This window comes from Dermacentor andersoni, chromosome 11 (genome assembly GCF_023375885.2).
Source record: "Dermacentor andersoni chromosome 11, qqDerAnde1_hic_scaffold, whole genome shotgun sequence".
NCBI classification, from domain to species: Eukaryota; Metazoa; Arthropoda; class Arachnida; order Ixodida; family Ixodidae; genus Dermacentor; species Dermacentor andersoni.
Window position 1 is genome coordinate 11,725,917 of NC_092824.1, and position 21,639 is coordinate 11,747,555.

At 43.7% G+C, this 21,639-nt stretch overlaps 1 protein-coding gene across 2 annotated transcripts in view; it reads right to left on the reverse strand.

The window, feature by feature from the left end:
• LOC126517907 (DNA-binding protein SMUBP-2-like) overlaps positions 1–20,422 on the reverse strand; it is a 104,800-nt gene extending 84,378 nt beyond the window's left edge. The window contains exons 1-8 of one of the 2 annotated variants that reach the window (XM_072285379.1): positions 20,338–20,422; positions 18,944–19,087; positions 18,788–18,867; positions 18,544–18,707; positions 17,484–17,676; positions 13,597–13,712; positions 10,198–10,352; positions 4,750–4,950 (exon numbers count right to left, since the gene is read on the reverse strand). In XM_072285379.1, coding sequence (XP_072141480.1) covers positions 4,750–4,950; positions 10,198–10,352; positions 13,597–13,712; positions 17,484–17,676; positions 18,544–18,707; positions 18,788–18,867; positions 18,944–19,003 — 969 coding nt within the window. In that variant the 5' untranslated portion in view covers positions 19,004–19,087; positions 20,338–20,422. Of the gene's footprint in view, positions 1–4,749; positions 4,951–10,197; positions 10,353–13,596; positions 13,713–17,483; positions 17,677–18,543; positions 18,708–18,787; positions 18,868–18,943; positions 19,314–20,337 lie in introns of those variants that run through there. The other variant, XM_050167730.3, reaches the window with a different exon arrangement.
• Positions 20,423–21,639: the final 1,217 nt, after the last annotated feature.

Here is a 21,639-nt window from a genome sequence, read left to right on the forward strand (position 1 = left end):
AGTGAAGTGAAGTGAAGGAGCATGCTTGCCTTGTCCCGATTGTTAATGCGACCAATAGCTTCTTGCATCACTGCGTGGGTATTTGCAACAAGTGTTACCATCATAGCTCGAGGTACTGGTGGTCCTTTTTGAAGAGGGGTGACTCACTGAATTTTCGACAATAATTACTAGAGGGAACTGCGGCGCTGCGATCGTTCAGCCACCATGGGAATGATGGTTAGTACATGTATCTGTCTGCGCTTGGGAGTTGAGATGTTCTTGTGGCTTTGTTTATTGTGCTTTACCTACCTTCACTGACCTAAGTTTCAAAGCAATCTATACTTTTACAAAGGCAGAAGACATTATGAACATAAATAATCGCTACTAAGTGCAGCGGTGCAGCCTGTCGAGGTGGCCAAATTGAAATGTGCCAAACATCTTAACGCACTTGCTTGCCAGCGAGAAATTCATAAGGGTGTTTGTTCTATGCCACCTGTTTACGCATGCATACGTGGCACAATGGTTTCCAACATCGGGCTTCCGTACTTGATGTCCTGTGTGGAAACCTACCATCGGACAATTTTAATGGTGCTTATTTAATTATTTATAATGCAGTACTTAGTTTAAAATGATGAGTTTATAAAGTCACAAAAGTGTTTGAAGCCAGAAGAGTGAAGTTAAGGCAAATCAATCATCCCGATGCTGGCTGAACCACCACACACGCAGCTCCCATAGACACTGGTGCAAGAGTTCCTTCTAGTAATTATTGTTTCGAACTCTATAGAGTGATCTACACATGGTATGCTACTGTTATAAGAGGCAGTATATCGAGGCAATATTAGATGAACTCATGTGTCTTGGAGTGCTGTGACATCCAGTCTGTGAGCTGCCTGACATACTATGCATAGTGTAAGAGCACATTCTTCTAGCGACGGATACCTTTGCAGTTCCACTGCCATATGTACTTTGACAACAAGGTTTCCAGCATTCTGTCTGCAGTGTTCGCTTGTACACATGCCACAGCGTTTGCAGTGAGTACCGGGACACGTCATGGTGAAACTTTGAATGGTGTCACGGCCACAAATCGTCAGTCCTGGACAATCAACAACGACCAGTTTGACCTGATTTGTCGGGCCACCCATGGTCCCATTGAGTTGAAATTTTCCAGTGATAGGAAGTGGGCCTTTGAAATATGATAGCTTCATTATTGTTGCCTGCAGACGTGGCTACTTGCCTCGAGGTTACTCGAAAACTGCCCGCAGAATCACACTCAAACGTGACTCCGTGCCTGCCAACATCATAAGCGGCACTCCTTTCCAACTCATTTGGCAAAGAATAGGCTTAACGTGAGCGCTGTTTGTTGCTTCATTCACAAAGGGCATGTGCAAAGCTTCGAAGTCCTCAGAACTATCTTGCGGGCTTTGAGAGAGTGCACACACTTGTCGCCTCACCTTAGTACCTTTGCCCAACGCTCCACACACTCGCGCTAAGTGGCCACGTTTCTGGCACCGATGGCACACTGTTCTGAGATGACGACAATCATCTGCTTGACGCGAGAGTGCACCACATAGGGTGCAAGGCCGGTGTTCATTGCAAGGCAGCCCACTTGGTTTCCTAGACTTCGGACATGAGTGGACCAACCTGACAAAATTAGTTGTGTCTGCCTCCTCGGAGGGTAGTATCTACATGTGCTGCATGTTTGCCACAGCAACTTCAGCTGAAATTGCGAAGTCTTCCGATTCCTTCAATGACAGGGAGCCGCGGGTCAACAATAGACAGCTTACATCTTTATCTTGAACAGCACATACTATGCAGTGCCGCAGCATGCTGTGCAACATGTCTCCAAAATTGCAATCTTCAGCCATGCGACGAAGTGCAGCTACAAAATCCCGAACTGTCTCACCTTCTGCCCGTGTGCGCATGAAAAACAGGTAAGTGGCTACTGTTTCGTTGACCTGCAGCTCGTAGTGGCTCTGCAGATGCTTGACGACATCACTGTGTGTGAGGTTGTTCATGCTTTTGGGGTGGCATTATCCCTGGAATACCTTGACAGCACTGTTGGACGGAGCAGCCACCAGCAGAGCTTGTTTTGCTGTACCCATGATTTCTTATGCTTGAAAGTGAGCTTCTAAGCGTACCTTGTACGCGGACCAGCCTCCTTCCTCTTCGGTGAATGCAGGAGCTTGCCCAGGTACCAACGCTGCCTGTTTCAGTAGCAGTAATTCAAGGCATTTCCCTACCACGTCAATCCCATCCTCGTCGCCACTGTTGTGTTTCGAGTGAATGCCTCGGAAACACGTGCGGAAAAAAACCATTTTACTTTGCGTGCATTGTTTTTATATGCTATTATGGTGACGTCATGGCGCTACGCAGTATGCTGTCGCTCGAGGTGGCGTCACGAGATATGTTTCCTGCTGTCGGTTGACGACACGCTGTATGACACAGCAGAAAGTATTAGAGATTTTTCAGGTGCACAGTTCAATACGTGGAAGATGCTGTGATGGCAACAGCAGGAAGAAAAATACAATCAAAACTGACAGCATTTGGCATACCAAAGCGGCAAATTGACAGTGCTGTAGTCGAGGCTTAATTTTGATCTGGCGTCACTGCACCCATCAAAATGAGGCTGTCATAGCTGAGAATCCAAGCCGTGATCTGACAATAAGCAGCGGAACAGCATAAAAGCCAAGTCACCGCAGTAGGCAAAGCAAAATACAAGCAGGAAGCATTGGACAGGAATATACATTATTGTTCCATGCTTTGAGATTTTCATTGTGGCAATTGATGAAAGTGATTCCCGTTGTTGAAACATTGGCTTCAGCTACATTCATTGTTCAAACAGTTGATAACTTCAAGCATCCACATTCTATGAATTTCTGTCTAGTTTGGATTTCTACGCTACAAGCTATATGTATATCACTGAAATGAACGAGAAGCAGTCACGGAATCACTGTTAGAACAGAAGCAATTAACAGAGGATTCAAAGAATGAAGCAGAAGGGACTTTTTACAATATAAGGCCACAGGAAACCCATCACATACATGGTACTGTGGGACCAGTGCTGCCAACCTGTGGGGAAATTTCCCTAGAACTAGAAAATTTATCTCGTCTTAAGACAAAAAGGGAAATTTGCCAAAATTCTGGGAAATCTTCCGCTTACTCATGTAGGAAAAAAACAACTGTTGAGCTGGAACTACAGAGGTCATGGCATGCTTTGATTTTCGTCCCTGCAACTTAATTATAATTGTACAGCAACGCAGTGAATTCATACTGTCAAGTAAATGACAAGGTGTGGATGCCCTGCAGCAGTTAACAGCTCACGCTTACTGAAATATATATTGCTATTCGTACCTAGCTGTGCTGTCAATTTCTGCATACCTTTAATGAAATATTTATCTCGAACCTGCGATACCTGCGTTAAACGCCGCTCAATCGATTGCACTAAAAAGACCCAAGTAACTTCGTCCCACTCAAGCAAGTCTACCTAGGTGGCATGGTAACACCAGAATTAGCTAAGCCACTTGACATAGACCTTACAGCTGTGCGCAACTTCCGCCTGAAATGTTTAGAATTTTATATTGAAGGCGCAAGTCAAATTATCAAAAGATGTTCTCTAGACAATTTACAGATGAAGCCGCTGGAGGCAACTGATCCCTGCTCTGTGGTAGAGAGACGTGTTGCTTAAATTGCTCCTCTTGCTTTGTTCCATTTATTGGCTACAGTAGAGATCAACAAACTCGACAACGAATGGAGACATCTTCGTAACATGGATCTAGCTTTACCAGTGGATGTAAGTGTGGAGCATTTTTGGAAGTGTGTGCAACACACCACACAAGGTGACGGTGCCGCTTTGTTTCCAACACTAAGCGACTTCATAAACAAACTGCTATGCCTTCCTCGTTCCAGCGTTACTGTGGAGAGAGCTTTCTCTCAAATTAACCTTGCCAAGACAAAGACTAGGAACAGACTGGAAGCAGTGACCCTGCAGGCGACACTTCACGCCAAGCAAGATTTCTTAGGAGCGCACTGTTACAATTTTATATGCACCAATGTCACATCAACCTCATGCGAAAAGACATGTACCATTTGGGATTAACTATCTACTGACCACTTAAAATTTTTTGCGACCTGTTACATGACACATGAGTATGAGCAGTTTGTGTGCCTCCAGTTGGGCAATATAGGCTTTATTAATTTTAGCATTCATCGCATTTTTTTTTTTCTTTTATGTATGTATGTATTTCAACTGCTCAATAAAGAAGTGGGGCTATCTCGTGCACATGAATGTGCATTCTACTAAAATTTTGCTCCTACGTCTGACATTGTTCAGGCTGTGTGCGAATAAATGCTGTTGCAAGCATTGTAACTTGCACTGCGACATCATTTCAGTTCAACACAATGACTTCAATAAATCCTTTCAAATGAATACATAAATAAGTCTTAAAACTAAAATACGCAATGTATTTGCATAGCACAAATGCAGTTTTCTTAGAGAACATACTAAATAACCGCACTATGGCTAAGTCTAGGGAATTCTAGTGATTTTTTCTATCTGGCTTAGGTGTAAATTAGCTTTCGAGGTTGGCAATTCTGTGTGGGACTGATATTACACACCAGGCAACTAACTTTGTGAAAGCAATACTGTTCAGTAGAGAAACGTGAATGTATAAAAAGAAATATAACAGTTTTTGACATTAGGCAGAGGTTCACCATTCCTATGATTGCAAGCAAAAATGTGAAAGTAAGCTCCTGGCTGCAATGAAGCCATACCATTAGGTCGTCTATCTCCTTGCGGATGTCGCCAATGATGCCGAAGTCGTCTGACCGGGCCAAGATGGCATCGAGGGAGTGCCAAGCAATGCCAGGCAGCAGGCGTGCCGGGTGGCCGAGGCGCACAACCTTCAGTGATGTGCCCGAGAGTCTTTCCACCAAGTTGTCAACGGCAACATTCGATGGGGCGCATACTAAAACCTGGAATGCCAATTTTTACGGCACACCTCCAGCTCATCCACCTAATCCACTGTACATAAATTTTGCAACATCAGCCAGGGACTTCAGCCTGAGGCAGTTCTTACACTTTTGTCACCTGGGCTTCCCATTCCACGACTTTAAATGGACTGTAAGGAGGAACCCTAAATCATTTAACTGGTAAAGAATTCTTTAAAAACTATTTTATACCCTTGACAAGAGTGGATTAAGGATTAATATCCTTTAAGGTAAGCCCCTTTCTTTTACACTGAAGGGCCTCTTGCCAAAAAACTTTTGCTGCTGACACACAATAAAGTGCAATCTCCTTTATATGTCGTCAGTAAGTTACACAGCAAAACCCACGGCACTGCTTCTTTAGACTGAAACTGACAAAACATTTAAAAAGGTAGTATATCTGATGAAATTTCATCACTGCTAAGTCTACATAGTCCAGCAGCAGCAGCAGTGGCACCGCCACTGCTGTTGTTAGTTATGCATTAAATATAACTGGCTTTATACAACTTTTGCTGTACACACAAATGCTTTACATTCACATGTTCCCTTTAACAGGGAAGTGAACTGTATGTACTGCTCTTAGAACACAGCTGGCAGTAGACCCGAGTAATGTGTGCATTCTGCTGCCTCGACTAATCAGTTTGGGAGGGTGTAACATTTCAATGCAACCCTGGCATGCTGTGGTGGAAGGCTCCAGACTAACTCTGACCACCTGTTGTTTCGTTAACTGCAGTTAAACTCGGTGTTTTCCTTTATGTTCACCAAATTTTAAAAATATCCTGTGGTATATAGCACAAATCTACTCACTGAGCTGGATTACTCAAAGAGGTGGACATTACTTACATTGACATAACTGAATAATTAACAATATTTAACTAATCAATTCTTCGCTAATTACTTCAGTGCACATATTGCAATACAGTCATCGAGGCCTGGAAATTTCCTCCAAGAAATGCGCACTAGTTCCATTTGCACGCAAACCCATGACAAACTACAGTGTAATGACGAATGGCCAAATAATACCATATGTGCGATCTTACAAGTTTCTAGGTGTCATTATCGACAGGGACTTGTCATGGAGCCCTCACATACCATACGTGAAAAAAAGGTTGACAGGCATCTGCCACCTGTTCAAGTTTTTCACTGGCAAGACTTGGGGAATGTCGACAAGTGCTATGCTACAACTGTACAGGGCACCTTTTCTTTGCTTTCTGTGGTACAGCTTGCCAGCAATAACCAACACAGGCAAGATGAATCTATGCACAATACAAAGTGTTCAGGCTGAAGCGCTCCGGATCTGCCTAGGCCTGCCTCAGAGTACATCAACAGTGGCTACTATAGTAATCGCTAGAGACCACCTTGTCAAGAACCACATTGAAATTGAAGTGCTCCTAGCCACCACCTAGCCTCTCTACCAGCGGACTGACCATGCACGTCTTTCAGCCAAACGATAATCGTTCATGATGAATCATTGCCAGCTTGTTTCACTCTGGCTGTGAGACCTTTGATTCTTCCATGCTGCCTCGCTCAGCCAAAAATCAACCTCACAATACCTGGCATCATGAAAAAAGCTGATCTATCACCACCAGCCCTTAAACAGCTCAGGTTACTATTTTTGTAGAACTACCATGACTCTACGCATATCTACACTGATGGATCTGTCCTGCCAAACAGCTCTGCTGCGGCAATCGTGATACCTGCGAAAGTTACAACCATAAAATTTATGATGACTCATGCCACATTATCGACGGCAGCTGAGCTCGCAGCACTCTTTACCGCCCTTCATTACATCGGTGATGAACAGCCACACAAGTGGACAATCTTCTGCAATTCATTTCATTTCATACATTTGTTGTTTGAGACATACAGCTGTCTCAGGTGCTACAGCTGCACTGCTGGTGGCGCTGCATTCTCTACTGTCACCTTTATGACGCAGACCGCACGAACAGCTAGTATTTCAGATTACAAAGACGATGCACCATATAAGTGATGCAGGCCATGAAATAACTTTCCGATGGCTTCCAAGTCACTGCGGGATTATCGGCAATGAATGTGCCGATAAAGCTGACCGTTCAGCCCATACTGAGGACCACCCCGTACCAATACTACTTTATACTACCCACAATACTACCCATCACGGCACAGCACCCCTTAGGAAACTCCCATAGACGGTGGCACCAGATTTCCCTCTAGGTGTTATAGGGAGAAACTCTATGCCTGAACCCAAAGGCTTCAAGGAGCCTAAACCGACAGCTGGGTAGACATCTTCACATTCTAATAAAACATGCTCCATTGTTTCCCTAGCTTTACCGCAGCAAGCACATGTTTCTTCTTTCTTGGTGCACCTCATTTTATAACTTTGCATTCTAAGGCACCCTGATCTCGCTTTGAAAAATAAACAGCTTCCCTTTGAGTAATCATGAATTGTTCCTGTACTGATTTCACTTTTACCTCTTAGGTAGTTACTCATAGCAGGTTCCTTTACCATTTCCGCCATCTATGGGATTGTCTAAGCCTCTCTGACTTTGCATTTAAAATGGTCCTGAAACAGCCCTCGGGCTAGTGAAAAAACACAGTCCGCTGCAATACACAATACGCTGCAAGGAACATCTCAGCCAAATTTTGCAGTCGTGCACGGCGCGTGGAGCTCGCAAGGGGAACAGAAACTCACGTTTTTCTCAAACACTCTTTTCAAAAGAAGCCTGCTCCTCACTCTTTTCTGGACGCTTTATTTCGTAATACAGCAGATTCCCATATGCAGCTCCTATTGGCCAATAGCTGACAGTGACAGCTGACAAGAAGGGTGTTTGGATCAGTGCACTTCTTCCTAGTGTTACTGTGTATATTTATTAGCGTAGTTTAATAAACAGGCTCAAGTAAGCAAAAGCCTGCTTTCAAAGTTTGATAATTACGTACTTCTAGAAAATGCAAACTATTGTCTGCTCCCCACTTGTCTGTGGCTACCCGCGTAAGATTAAACTTTGGCTACCCTGCTTATCGATGTCGTAGCTGTTGGTTATCGCTAAGTTCAACTAGTTTTGAACACTTAACTAGCCTTGAACCATGCGAAACTTAAGGTCAAACCACATGCACGCTTGCCAGCACATGCTCACTCCTGGCCGCTCCTGGTTACATGCGCTGGCAGACTTTGCTTCGTGTTGAGCTATTGGCAGTGCTTCAAAATGCGCAAGTTGGATACAGCTATTATCCATCGGTCAAGATGGTGCAGGACAAAACCGGTCTGCACCACGTAATAGGCCAGACCAGAGCACAGGAGCGCAAGCGCGCACCTTTGTCGTGCACAACGCAAATGCTGTGCATATGCACTACAGTTACGTGTAGCTGCGGCTTGCTACGTAGCATAGACACTGCGAGGTCCCGCGACTAGTCTGCTGGCTGAGCACACTGCGGCTCTCCGAGGACAACCACCCTTGCTCGTTGTAGGCGCCAAAATCAGAAGTAGTGGCATCTACTTGAACAACCAAAATCAAATTTGAACTGGGCGCCATGGTAAAATTCAGTAGGCGGGCACACCTCGCTTCCATTGTAGCCTTCGCAGTGCAAATTATTGAACAAGGTGTGGAAGCACTGCATCGGGCATGTTTGAATTCCAATAACTCCGCTTCTGCTGAACGTATTCAAGAACTTATTGCTGTGAAGTATTTCTGCAATGGCCTATTTTAAATTCGAATGTGCCTCTAGACTTTGATAAAAAGTAGTTCAGGGCCCCTTTAATGCTCTCTGTAGCCACGCTGCTTACTATACCAGTCACATAATGCACAATGATAGCAGTGAACACAGTCGGCGAACAGCAAAATCTTATCTGCAGGCGAAGCGCGGCAGCTTTTATACATGATTCCATGATTCGTTGACCGTTCCAGGCTAGTCGCTGGTGCCTATGTGGCTTCCAGAAATTACAATACAATTTGTGTCACGCATACAATCTGATTATAAAAGGATTGGCAAGAACAGACACAACAGATAGAATAAACAATAACATTAGAGTAAGTTCCAACCATGCAGGCGCTTCTTGCATTGAGCGATATCTAAGTTGTTAGCGCGTGAAATGCAGTACCCGAGAAAAGGATAAATAAGTACGCATGTCACTATTTTTTTTTGTGCCCGCCTGTTTGTACGAGAGATTAAACACGATAATGATTCCTTCTAGCGCACTTTCCATCTTTCTGATGCCATCTGATGACTGCTGCAGACACTAAGCATTGTATTAATTAATTTAGCCATAATTAAGCCATAGCGTCCGAGATTCACAGCACCCTGCGATGCAACATGTGCAAATCTCGGATGCTATGCGATGCATTGCTCTCGGTACGATCTGCACCGCATACGCCGATGCTCACAACTGTGCTATTATGACCTGACCTTCTTGCGATTTGTTTATATGTGCTTACTGACAAGATATACTATCCACCAGGAATGCTCTGGGAATTTGTGAAGTTGCTAAAATATTAAAAACTCAAATTTGCGAAATGTGCAATTTAAGGAAGTTTTTTGCTGCAAGTAAAACTTAGTTATATCAAGGCTTGACTGCATACGAATTGAGGCCAGTGACTTCACGAGTTACATCCACTTGCAATGAATTTTGAAACAGCACCAGTTTTGAGATACAGGCTGTCAGACTTGCAATAAAAATGCACTGTTCCACTTTTTTTTTTACCAACACACCTTTTTATGCATTCAAGCTAAAAATACTGGAACACCAATGCAGTATGTCGCAAACTTTGGGAATGTATATCATGAAACTGGTGCCATCTTGAGAATGCGAACTGAGTGCATACAACTTTCAAAGTCAAATTGCAGTAGGTGCTGTAAATAGTTTAAAAGCTATTAGTGAGACTATGTCAATTAGTCAAATATTTATTTTGCTATTTCCCGAGAATAATGATTGCCTCTGAGCATAATCTAGCTCAATAATTAGAGTATTGCTACATGCTATGGATGACTTTTTTAAAATTATGTTAACGATCTAAAAAGAATGATGCCCTGCATTTAAACACAAGCTTCTTTTTTTTTTCGTTCTGCACCCACTTCAATGTGGCTGATAGAATCGAACCCACAACCTTCTGCTTAGTGGAGCACTATCCCCACTGATCCACAATGGCAAGTGTCCTACTGTCTCCATCTATTTAGCGCCATCGCTTTTATCCACAGCGCTCCAGTTTCTCAAGTCACACATGATGTCCATGTGAAGACTTTGGACAGATTAGTTGCTCTAACCTTGGACCCTTGCTTGGAACACTGGAGCACAACCTCAACCAGTGTGGTCGTTTTTCCTGTCCCCGGCGGACCATGGATGATTGCCAGTTCCTTCTGCCTCAGGGAAAAGGCCACCGCCTCTTTCTGTGATTCGTCCAGGGCCTTGTTGAAGAGCTCTATTTATCGAGAAAATATAAACAGAAGGGTAGGCAGGGAGGACCAGAGAGGAACACTATTATATTCTTCAAATAGGACCCCAGCTGCATGCCTCAATTTTAAACTATAGTCTGTCTTGCCAATTCTGTGCAATGCAACAAAGGCTAGATCTTCAGTAAGCCAACCGGTAATGAAAGCCGGCTGTGTGCTGCGAGGAAGGAGTTGGGCTCGCCCATTGCATGCCAGTGATGTTTCTGTGAATCTTCCATTAAGTCGACCTTACACAGACACCAATCAGACACACACAACAGAGAAGCCCTTTTGGTTCTCTATTTTGATTGGCTGACGTGAGACATGGCGTTTGCTGCCCCGCAAAAATTTGGTGAGGCATGAGAGTGTAGCAAGCTTGCCATAGCACTGTCGTCTGACAACCATCATGCACTGTTAGAAGTCTTGGTATGTGAAAAACAAGCCATCCAGGCAGTTGAGGTTGGCAAGTGTGGGTATGAAGAAGACAGCTCACAGTGTAAATGCATATGCGGCACTGCTGGAAACTTGGGAAATGGCTTAGGAGGGAGTCATATGACTGTGCTACAAGTCCAGAGAACTAACTTGCTTGCCCACAGCTGAGAAGTTTGACAAAACGCACTGCAAAAGGCACAGCTAATCATTTTACTGCAAGTACTGTTTCTGCCTCAGGGCCAACGCACACAACTTGCAGCAGCACCTGAAGAAAGTTGGTTGAAGGCAGAATGAGACGATGCAATATGCAAGCATGCGTGTGTCTGTTCCCTTTGAGGGGCAAATGTCATTGCATGCTGAGCCTGTCAATGACTACAGCAAAATTCAAGAGCATTTCCTGAACATCAAATAGCCTGTGGAATGACTTCCCCAGATTCATTGTCGCCGAATCTGATAGTTCCTCACACCAGCATTCTTTACCGCGAGTTTGCACGGTCATCGAGCGAGATATGGTCATCTTTGCTTGTGCGCACGTGACCGTGTGCTTGTTAATTTAGTTAGCAAGCAAATGCTTTTTGATTACTTGTTTTCTTGCTAACTATGCTTTAACCTGACATACATGAATTTATGCCTAGATTATTGTTTGTATATCTGATTGATGTCTTCATTGTTGATATGCTTTTATTATTTCTCAAAATTAGTTTACTGTCTTGCATTACCACATGATTATGCTAGCCTGCCTTACTCAACGCCTCACATAGAGGCCTGTCAGGTACTTTAAATAAATAAATAAAATATGTGAAAACACTGACATTTGCAATATCACACTCACATACTAGTGCTGATGGTTTGGTGTGTATTTGTTTCCTCCAGTAATAGTATACTTTCTTGATGCAATTAATAAAAATTGGGCCTTGAAAGAATACCCAGTGGGAACTGATTTAGGATTTGTTTTGTAAGTAAGAAATTCACGCATAAATGACTTTTTCATCTAAACTGATGACTTGTCCTCATATAAAATAAATGTGTTGCTGGGTTAGTTGGTTCATAGTTGCAGGCTTATCAAGTGCGCACACTTCAGATGAGACAAAAGATGGCAGACACAGGACAAGCGCCATCCCATGTCTTGTCCTGTGTCTGCCTTCTTTTGTGTTGTTAAAGTGTGTGCTTGTTAACTTCGCATGACTTCTTTTTGATCAATTTTCACAGATTTCACAGTGCACTTAGCTTAACATTATGTTTCGATGCAGTATTTACCTGTTTTGTGCAGAAGAGGCCATAAGGTATATGTTATTGTGTGCAGCATTGCTAAACAAAAGGCACATATTTTTCTCATCAATGCAATGGTGGAGCCACCTTTCACCATTATGTGATAACACAGCACACAGCATGTCTCTGCACAACAGTGACAGATGGCCCCACTGTTCCTTTGACTAAGACTATTGCTTTTTAAAAATCCAGCACCCCCCCACAAGTCGTGTGGTTGCGATTTATTCTGGATAAAATAGGTCAACCACTGCACGTAAATGTGGTATTACATAGAATACAGCATGAAATTCTGCCTCTGCACCAAACTTAAATGTGAATGAACCAGCCTCTTCTTTTCTTTTTTTTTGGCAGAACCTTTTCCATGTGCTTGGCTTATCTACAGAACATTCAGTACATTCCTGACTTTGGATTTTTGTAAAGCCCGTCTGGGAGGGTGGTGTTTAAACAAGAAATGGAGTTTTACTACTGCCATTATTGATCCCTGAGATTTATTGCAAGTCATGAACAACTTTTGTGGCAAACATTTCCTGCTTCTATTCGTCAACTACTGCCACACAGATCTTGTCGTCCTTAAAGAATAGCAGTACTTCTATATGTTCAGCAAATACATTTCTACTACTTTAATTCATGCAGACGAATAAATATATTCAACAAATGCCATAGGGGAGCTCATCTTTCTGACAAAGGCTGCGGAAGTTTCAGTTCTTACACTCGTCCTATGTCACACCACTAAAACAAGCATAGATGAAGTTCCACACTTTGACTAGCCACAAAGAGAAAGCAGTGCAGAACCCACTGACACAATCAGATAACCTCGTGAGCTGCTTGCATTTGAGCCAATACACGTTTGATAACATTTATTGCTAGGTAATCTTTAAGATCAGCGCTAATTTTAACAAATTGGGAGCGATACTTAAGGTACAATTTCAGGAGTGAAAGAGACACGCCAAAAATACCATACATTCCTGGTCTTTCAATTAGAGTGTGATGACGGAGATTATCAAAGACCTTGGAATAATCTAAGAAAGATTCTAATACACAATTCTCTGTTTTCAGAACACTTTAGGATTATTTATTTCTGAGCCAATAAAGTAGTCTCAGTCAATCTGCTTTTCATGAAGCTACATTGCGATTTTGAAATCATGCCAGAAGTAGTACGAAAATTCATCTTTTATCAATAGCTTTTTCCAAACTTCAAGAAAAAATTGGTAGTGCGGAAATAGGTGGGCAGCTTGTAAACTCATTCTTGTCTCCTTTTCTATGCAGCACTGTGACAACTTACATTATTCATTTGTAACTCATTATTTTATTCATTATTTGCATTGTCCTCCGAGCTTTTACTATGTTAGTACAACGCAGCTCTGATATGTGCAGCTAGCTCCTTTCAGCCTTCTAATAATCATTTTAACATAGACAACATTGCTATTCACTTATCTACACTTATTGCAAGCAGAAGTGATGGAGAGGTCCTGATTCCATATGAAGAAGCAAACTGGAATCAAACTACTTCACAATTGAAAAAGCAAAACCCACCAATAGGCTGCTGAGAAGTCAACACTGGCACTTCGGTGGGAGGCACTGTTCCAAACAGGATTTCAACTAAGTTGTTGTACCTCACTTCTCTGCATTTTCGAAGCTTCTCCAAGGTCCTGTGTAAAAGAAACATGTACGGATTGATTGAGTTTAATGTCCCAAAGCAACACTCAGGCTATGAGGGAGGCCATAGTGGAGGGCTCTGGATTAATTCTGACCACCTGGTCACATACTTTCTGGGCCCAGAGGCATTACAGAAAGGAGTAGCTCATAGTAACAAACGTGCAGCAATAAAGTTTAACATAATGCATTGTGCACAGCTACTATAAAGCTCGCATTGTCCAGAATAGCAGTGATGGAAGCAGGCAGGTGTTCGCAATCGAGACTTGTTCTTGAAATAAAGGAATCCTGGTATAATTCAGTTCGACAAGAAAGCACACCAACTATTAGTCTTTGATCGGAACAGGATGACATGTACGATGGGCATAAGAAGCCAACAAACAAAGATACCAAGGACAACATAGGGGAAATTTCTTATACTTATTAATTTAATTGAAGAAGTGATAAATTAATGGAAATGAAAGTGGATGAAAAAACTTGCCGCAGGTGGGGAACGATTCCACGTCTTCACATTATGCGTGCGATGCTCTCGGTTAACCCTCTTTCTTTTCATTCATGTACAATGGGTGTGTTACAAGCTGTTCACTTAGAGTGAGATTGAAATTATAGATCTTATGAAAAAGACACAATCGTGTACATTTGTGACGGGATGAGAGTTCGAAATGTATGCTTTGTTGCAGACTAGTTGATTCATACTGAACGAGTAATTGATTGTATTTTTCCAAATGCCAATAAATTCTTTAGCAAATTTCGGGATGATTATCTCAGGCTAGCCCTTTAGGATTTCTGCAGAGCGAACTGGTTCTTGTTTCTGTCACAGTGGCAGACAAAATGGATGCAAATAAGAAAAAGAAACAGTAAAGGCTGCTTGGGAGCTACGGCTGACAAATGAATTTCACCTCGCCAGACTCCTTGTATCAGAGTGCATGTAAGCTTGCAGCTGCCTGCCAATCATGGTCATGGCTCTGTGGTGAACTTGCTTTCACTGATTGTTTCTGATTAAAACCGAAACCTGAAAAAAAAATTAGGCATACTTTCTTTTTCGACCAGAAACCCTGAACCATATTTACTGTAAAATAACAAGGCTTATGTCCAGTTGAATAATGACAGCACGAGGCTCGTCTAACCCTTTCAGTATCTGGCCTTTTTCTCCTGTTAAAATGAAAACAGCGGTGCATTGTTGGTTATTTACAAGCAAAAAATGACACGGATAATGGCCATTGCACCCTTAGTACGGTGCTCACTAGAGAGTAGAGAATGTACGGGTACATTAGTGGCATGGTGGGACAAAAAATGAGGAGACAGCAGTACGTCGGTGACACTGCAAAACTTAAAGGATCCCTGCAACACCTTTTATAAAATATGCAGAGCGTTCCTGGTAAAAGCAAGTCTCCATTAATGTTTTTTAATTAAATGTTTTTGAGAGCCCTTTGCCCACATTCCATTATTGACAAGCAAATGCCCCTAGTACTATGCCCTCGTAGCTTGACTAAGCATGCTTGTCTACTCTCTCTCTGTCTCTCTCACATTCACTTTATTTTCTCAAGGGCCCCATACGCAGGGCATCACATAAGGGGTGACAATAACAGAAAACTAATTCATAAGGATGACGACGTTGTAGAAAACGTAGTGGCTACATCACTGAGGACTGATGGACTAGTGATAGCTGCAACACTGCAGGGAAGGTCGTATCGGACAGCTGCCATATTAAAGGAAAAGGACGACAAAAAGAGGACAGCAGTATGGGCACAAAGCTGAGCTACGATATGCAAAGGGATGTGCGTGCAGCTGGTGAAACATGAGGGGCCTGTTTCAGGGGACTGTAGAAAAACTTAAGAAATAGCGACTGGCTTGCAATTCGGCAGCAACAGGAAAGAATTCGTAAGTTGGATTCTGCCTTTACTGAAGATGTACTGATGTCATAAGAGTACAATGAATGTATAAACCTAGTAGCTTGGTCCTGGAGCAATTCAATGGCATTAATGATGTGTATGTAGTGACAGCTTCAGGTTTCTGCCGAGTACTGAAGCTTGGTGTTGATAATGGTCTTGTAAGTTAATAACTCCACATGATGAGGGGCAATAAGCAAATGACATTTCAAAAACCCTACATTATGGTTTGTGGATGAGACGATGTTAGTCACACGCAGACACCAGTCAAGATCAGAAAAAAAACATCATGCCTAGGTACTTGTAAGAGTTAACAGCTTTTATAGGCATATCAGTGACTATGTGGGAAAAGATAAGGAGGTTACGATGACATGAAATTGATATCCCTTTACATTTCATTTGGGTTTAGAATCATTAGCCAACAGTTACACAAGTTTGTACAGTACGCACCTATGAGCGTGCACTGTGCATGTTTAATATTAGACCCCTAGAAATAAGGCGGAAATACCGTGATTACTTATTCTTGTATAAACTAATTCACAACCACTTCTCCTGTCCGAGGCTACTGTCAGCTGTAACATTTTGCGTGCTTCACCCTAACTTGCGTAATCCTAGAATTTTCTATGTGAATTCATCTTGCACCTCTGACACTGCAACACATCTTGTAACACAACAAAATACCTTGCGTGATTACCTTGATATATTCAGCTCTACTATTTGCTCATTAGCTGACTTCTGTCTTTGATTAATTTAATTTTTTGTTCCAGTTTGTACAACTGTTGTTTGGTGGGATATTCCGTCTTGTTTTTCGGTTTTATGTTCTTTATGTAACACAAGTGCACCAATATTAAGGCGTAAAGCTGTTCTTGGGCAATTTCAGAAAATAAATAATTGAAATGAAATCCTGAAATATTTGGTCATTAACATTAGCAGGCAATTGGTAAATAACACAGTCATTGGCAGATATACAAATTCTACAGGAGGTAACGTATCAACAGAATACTGAAAATCGTACAAGACACCAGGCATCTATTCTTCTGATACACTGTCATGAGATCTCTGTGTGAACAAATTCTTTCACACTGTCAGTTTACGAAGTGGAGGGATCTTCCAATTTCTGTCCATGTTTTATTACAACGCTCATTGTTCTCCTGTAGTTTTAATCATGGCACATTTGTCTAACCAATGAAAAATGCTGAAAACATACGCAAGCTCTTATTACTACAAAAGTGTTATTCTCTTATTGTGTAAAATGAGTGGTTCAAGAAAATGCATATTGTAAGTGTGGTTTTGCTTTATCATTTCAGACTATGCTACTCATATGCACTGCATACAAGAAAGAAAGACAACACATTAGAAAGCCTTGCAAAGCTTGATGTTAATTATGTTACATACCCTGATTAGGGAACTGTCAGTCGGTGCCAAATGAATTACTAAAAACATGTGCCGTGATTTCAGTCCTCTTCCCCTATTAAACTTCATAATAAACATTGGCAATGATAAAACGGCAACAGGGCACATAATAATTGTGCAAGGAAACCTTTCTGGCCATGTGTAACACCATTGATGCTGTTTGTTGGTCAGATATGATGCCTACAGAATGCTTCTATTGCGTGCCAAGCTGACTTGTTTGCCGGCAAGAGGAGTGCGGGTGTCGTTTGAACGCTGCTGTCATCCTGTCTGGACTTTGATTTCTTCACTGTATGTGAGGCGAGTCTGTCTGTGAATAGTCCATTGCCATTAGGCCACAAGTGTAGACATTGAGCTACTGAATGAAGAGAAAAGATTAAACTAGGTTTACTGCATCCAAACGTGTTCCAGGGCACCCCTGAGGTGAAAGTGCTATCAAGATTAAACGAACTTGTAAGAACAACATGCCTTTTCAGCCTCCTGTAGGTGACGTCATTGGCAAGTTTGAGCAAGTTGAAAACACGACCGTCATCGCCATCGAGTGTGTCACGGCCTTCGTCGAAAGCAAGTGTGATGTTTGCAGCTGCAATGCTAGAAACAACACCAGAGCAAACGACCTCCCTGGCTGGATCACTTGCCACCGCCACACCAACAATGTCACCTACAAAAAAGCAAGAGCGCAGAAGTACTCGTAATGTAAGACACACTGATGTGCCAACTTGGATCACTGCCTTGTAAAGAAACAAAGCAAGCAGCATGGCAGGCAAAGTGACACAAACAACATGAAGCAACAGACAGGCAATACAGCACCATTAAATTGTTGCCATTGTTTTGTAAAAGATATGTGCAATGATGCCAATGAATGGGCTGCTGAGTCGGGTACAGATTGCAAATTAATATGGAGGCATTTTCACGGCACTGCCACACTTTTGTCTGAAATTCTGGGCTGCGATGGAACGAAATCAATATATGTGCTTTTCTGGCAGATTTAAGAGGAAATGCTGGCAAAAAGCATAAGCCACAAGAACACACAGGCCACACAATATTCAGCCCGGTACTTTGAACCTAGCAGCTGCTGTTAGTCCTCTTTGTTCAGCAGCATGACCCTCGAGAATTCTTGACAGATTTGTGAGCTCACATCTGTACGCAGTGACATCCGTGATAAACGGCACGCCTATACGTCTCGCTGAAGCACTGCACATTGGCAGTAACATATATGTGGACCATGCAAACACACACACAGTATGATGTAGGACCCTCTGTTTTACGGCAGTCAGATACTGCAAACCTTACAGAGACGTCCCTTTTTGTAATTAAAACATACTCTTGGCAAAACATTCAATTAAAATGACAAAGTATTATTTGCAATGCTTGCAAGGAGCACCCGCATGTGTTTTAATTGAAAGGCTGCGTGCTCGGCTATCAAACGCATCTGGTAAGTGTTTGTGACGCCGGACCTCTCACGATCACACGTAGGAGCAGCTAATGGCAAACAAAAAAAAAAAAGAAACACCAATGCGCGCCCCACCGTTTGAAAAGCCATGAGAGGGCAGCGGTGCTCCGTGGTGACAAGAGCGAAACTTGCATACGGTCCTTCCGTACAGGCCGGTGTGAGCGGAGTCGACGACTAGCTTGGCGATGCAGAGACCTTTGCTCTGAAGTTCCTTGACGGAGTACTTCTCCTGCAGCTTCCTAAAGATAAGTACGAAAGCACAGTACGCATCGCAGCGTACTCGGGTGGCGAACGAGAATCGACCGGGTGAATCGCTCACGCATTTTGTTCGACCTCCTCTTCTCGTTCCAGTTCCAAGAGCGCCAGCTGCTTCTCGACAAATTTGTCCAAGCTGCTTTCCTGCGATAAACAGCTACGAAGTGAGTGCAATTCTTGCCATTTTTTCAAAAGAAATGTCACTGTGAGCGCGACTTGCCTCCTCATGGTCGGCGCTGCCATTACTGTCGCCGCTTTTGGGGTTCTCCATTGCTGTCATGTCGAAGTCATGACTCGAAAGGCGAGAATGAGGTCTTCAGAACTTGGCAGACATTGTTTTTAGAGCTCAATATGCGCGAAGATTCTGTAAAAGAAGTAAAGCAGTAAAGGATAGCCGCCGCTCAAAGGACCGAAACCAACTACTGTGGCTGTTTCGACATAGCCGCAGTTTACCCATTGGCTGAGCACGCAACAACCGTGCGCTTGTTGCCTCTCTAGTCTTACAAATATAACCACTATTAATGTAAATAAAAACTCAAATTTTGTATTTTCTTTTTGATAAGGATGCTAATAATAGTAACTGATCTCATTGACACTCAGCTATGGCTGCTGTGTTTGACTTGCTTCAGCCAGTTTCAGCCCATGGAGAACCAGCGCTGGATAGGCGGCGCGTCGAAAAGCGTGAGTTGCACGCCGCCCTGGCGACGAAACGCGGCATATCCCAGCCGCTCGACCAGACGACACACACGTGCGCGGCCGTATTATAGTTCGTATGTTTCCGTTTTCGCGCCGCTTGAAGTGGAGAGTTTTCGTAAAGCTAGCGCCATCAAGTGAAGAAATGACGAAAGAAGCTTTTTAAGCTTTATATATTTTTCACAGTGTGTCGCGACGAGCACGTGTTTCTTTAATGGTTGCGCGTGTGCCGTTGCCATGCGTGCGGGGCAGCCTGCCTCGCAAATCTAGCAGCTATGTCACCGGTCGTGCTGCGCTATGGTTTCAGAAGCATTAGTTGGCCTGAAGACTTACCATATTTCTCTGACTAGACATAAAAAATTCATATTTTACTTCGCCACAGCAGTCAATGGAGAAGAAAGCTTTACCGCATCAGCTGACTCGCGCAAGCAAGGGTTTGAGTGCTCCGCTGCTGGATCCGCAACAGGGCTGGCTACATTTAGCACTAATTACATAAATTTACCGGATGCATCTCAGCACCGAGTCCTCATCCGCATGCGCATTTTAAAAAACCATAGGCGGCTTAGTCGCGCGTGCGCCGGCAGTATGCGCACACAACTCGTATTACAAGGCAGCTTCCCTCCCACATAATTCTTGGCAATGAATGGATAATATTTACTTTTCGTGTCGTTCGCTTCGTGTGATGGCATTGGAAGGGGCTTGGCGGTGGTATCGCGAAGGAAAAATGGTTGGTACATATGCCGGATGGTGCATGCTATTGCTCATTTTGTTTCCGACGAAATGCCGACTGCACATTCTGCTCTTTGGTACTGGCTGCCACGGCTGACCGTCTTCACTATCGAATAAACCAAGCACATACGCGAAATTCGATTTAGAAACCAGCCCGACACCGCTTGACAGGGCAACAAGACAGGAACTTACTCCGCTCGCCTGACTGCTTGGATCCAACGCCGCCTCCGTTCTTGTTCGTAGGGTTTAGATGGAAAGACGCAGAAGGATACCTCATCCCGACCAACGCCTCCTTTACTAGATGCCTGCCGCGTGAGCCGAGAAGCTGGTTCCTGCCACTCTCCTCTTTACTCTTCCCGACCCGGGTTAACCCGGGTCGGCTGCGAGCGCTAGCTGCGGTGGCCGCTGCAAACCTAAATCACGTAGCCCTGCCTCCGAGATTATAGCAGCGTCTGTTTTCGATCTCGGAGGCAGGATCCGCGGTCTCTCGTCAAGCCATTGGTCGAGCGTGCGCCAGCCTAGTAATCGTCACTTCCTCCGCAACAGGAAGTGGGTCGGCTGCGAGCGCCGTCTCTCCGGGACCCCCTCAATCTACCAAAGTAGCGCCATTCACTTCCCTCCTCCTCCGCTCGGCGTGGCCTCGACGGTGGCGCCGCCGGTGGTGGGCCTGCCGTAGCAGACGACGGACGCTACGGGAGGAAATCCGCAGAAAAGTTCGTTCGAGCCCTGCGGAGCAGTTTTTTCAATCGAGATCTTTCTTCGTCAGTCGGTAACTGGCCTTTAGAATTTCGTGTTGGAATTGCGGAAGAAATAGAGAAAAGTACCATTATTCAAGGCGTATTTAGGGCGTAAAGCGCGCGACGTTGAGAGTTCGTGTTGCTGAAACACGACGCAAGCACGCGGTGTACTCAAACACGCGCGTAGTTACCAAAGTTTCAGGTGTTGACAGCGTCAAAGTATGTGTACGTGGTTTCGTAGGTTTATTTACGTACCTGCAGGATACTTTTGTTCGGCCAGCGCGTGAGAGATTGCTGACCGCACACAGCCTGAATGGCTGTGTGCGGTCAGCAATGCCTGGCAACAGGGCCGTTTTTTTCATTGCGGGGTGCTTTGGTAATCGTGACGATATATTGTTTTTTTTTACAAGTACTGCTCCAGGAGGGCACATGTAATGGCTAACGGAGGCCTCTGAAGAGCACGTGACATTACAATAATCCAGGCGTCGAAGGGAGTGTTCGCATACAAAATTGGCTGTCCACGATCTTATACCCCCTTGGCATGCACATGCTTCGGCGAGCCCCATCCAGCACTGGTTCTAGCTTTGGTGTTCCCGTTGCCGCTTCGGTGCCTTGTAGGCGCCGTCAATAATACGAAATAATGACAAGGTGTTACAACTAGTAAATAAAATTTACTAGTTGTAACAAAAAAATAAAATACGATCGCGCCGAGGCGCCAACTTCTAAAGCAGCGCTGGCGCACCCGCGCGAGTATTAT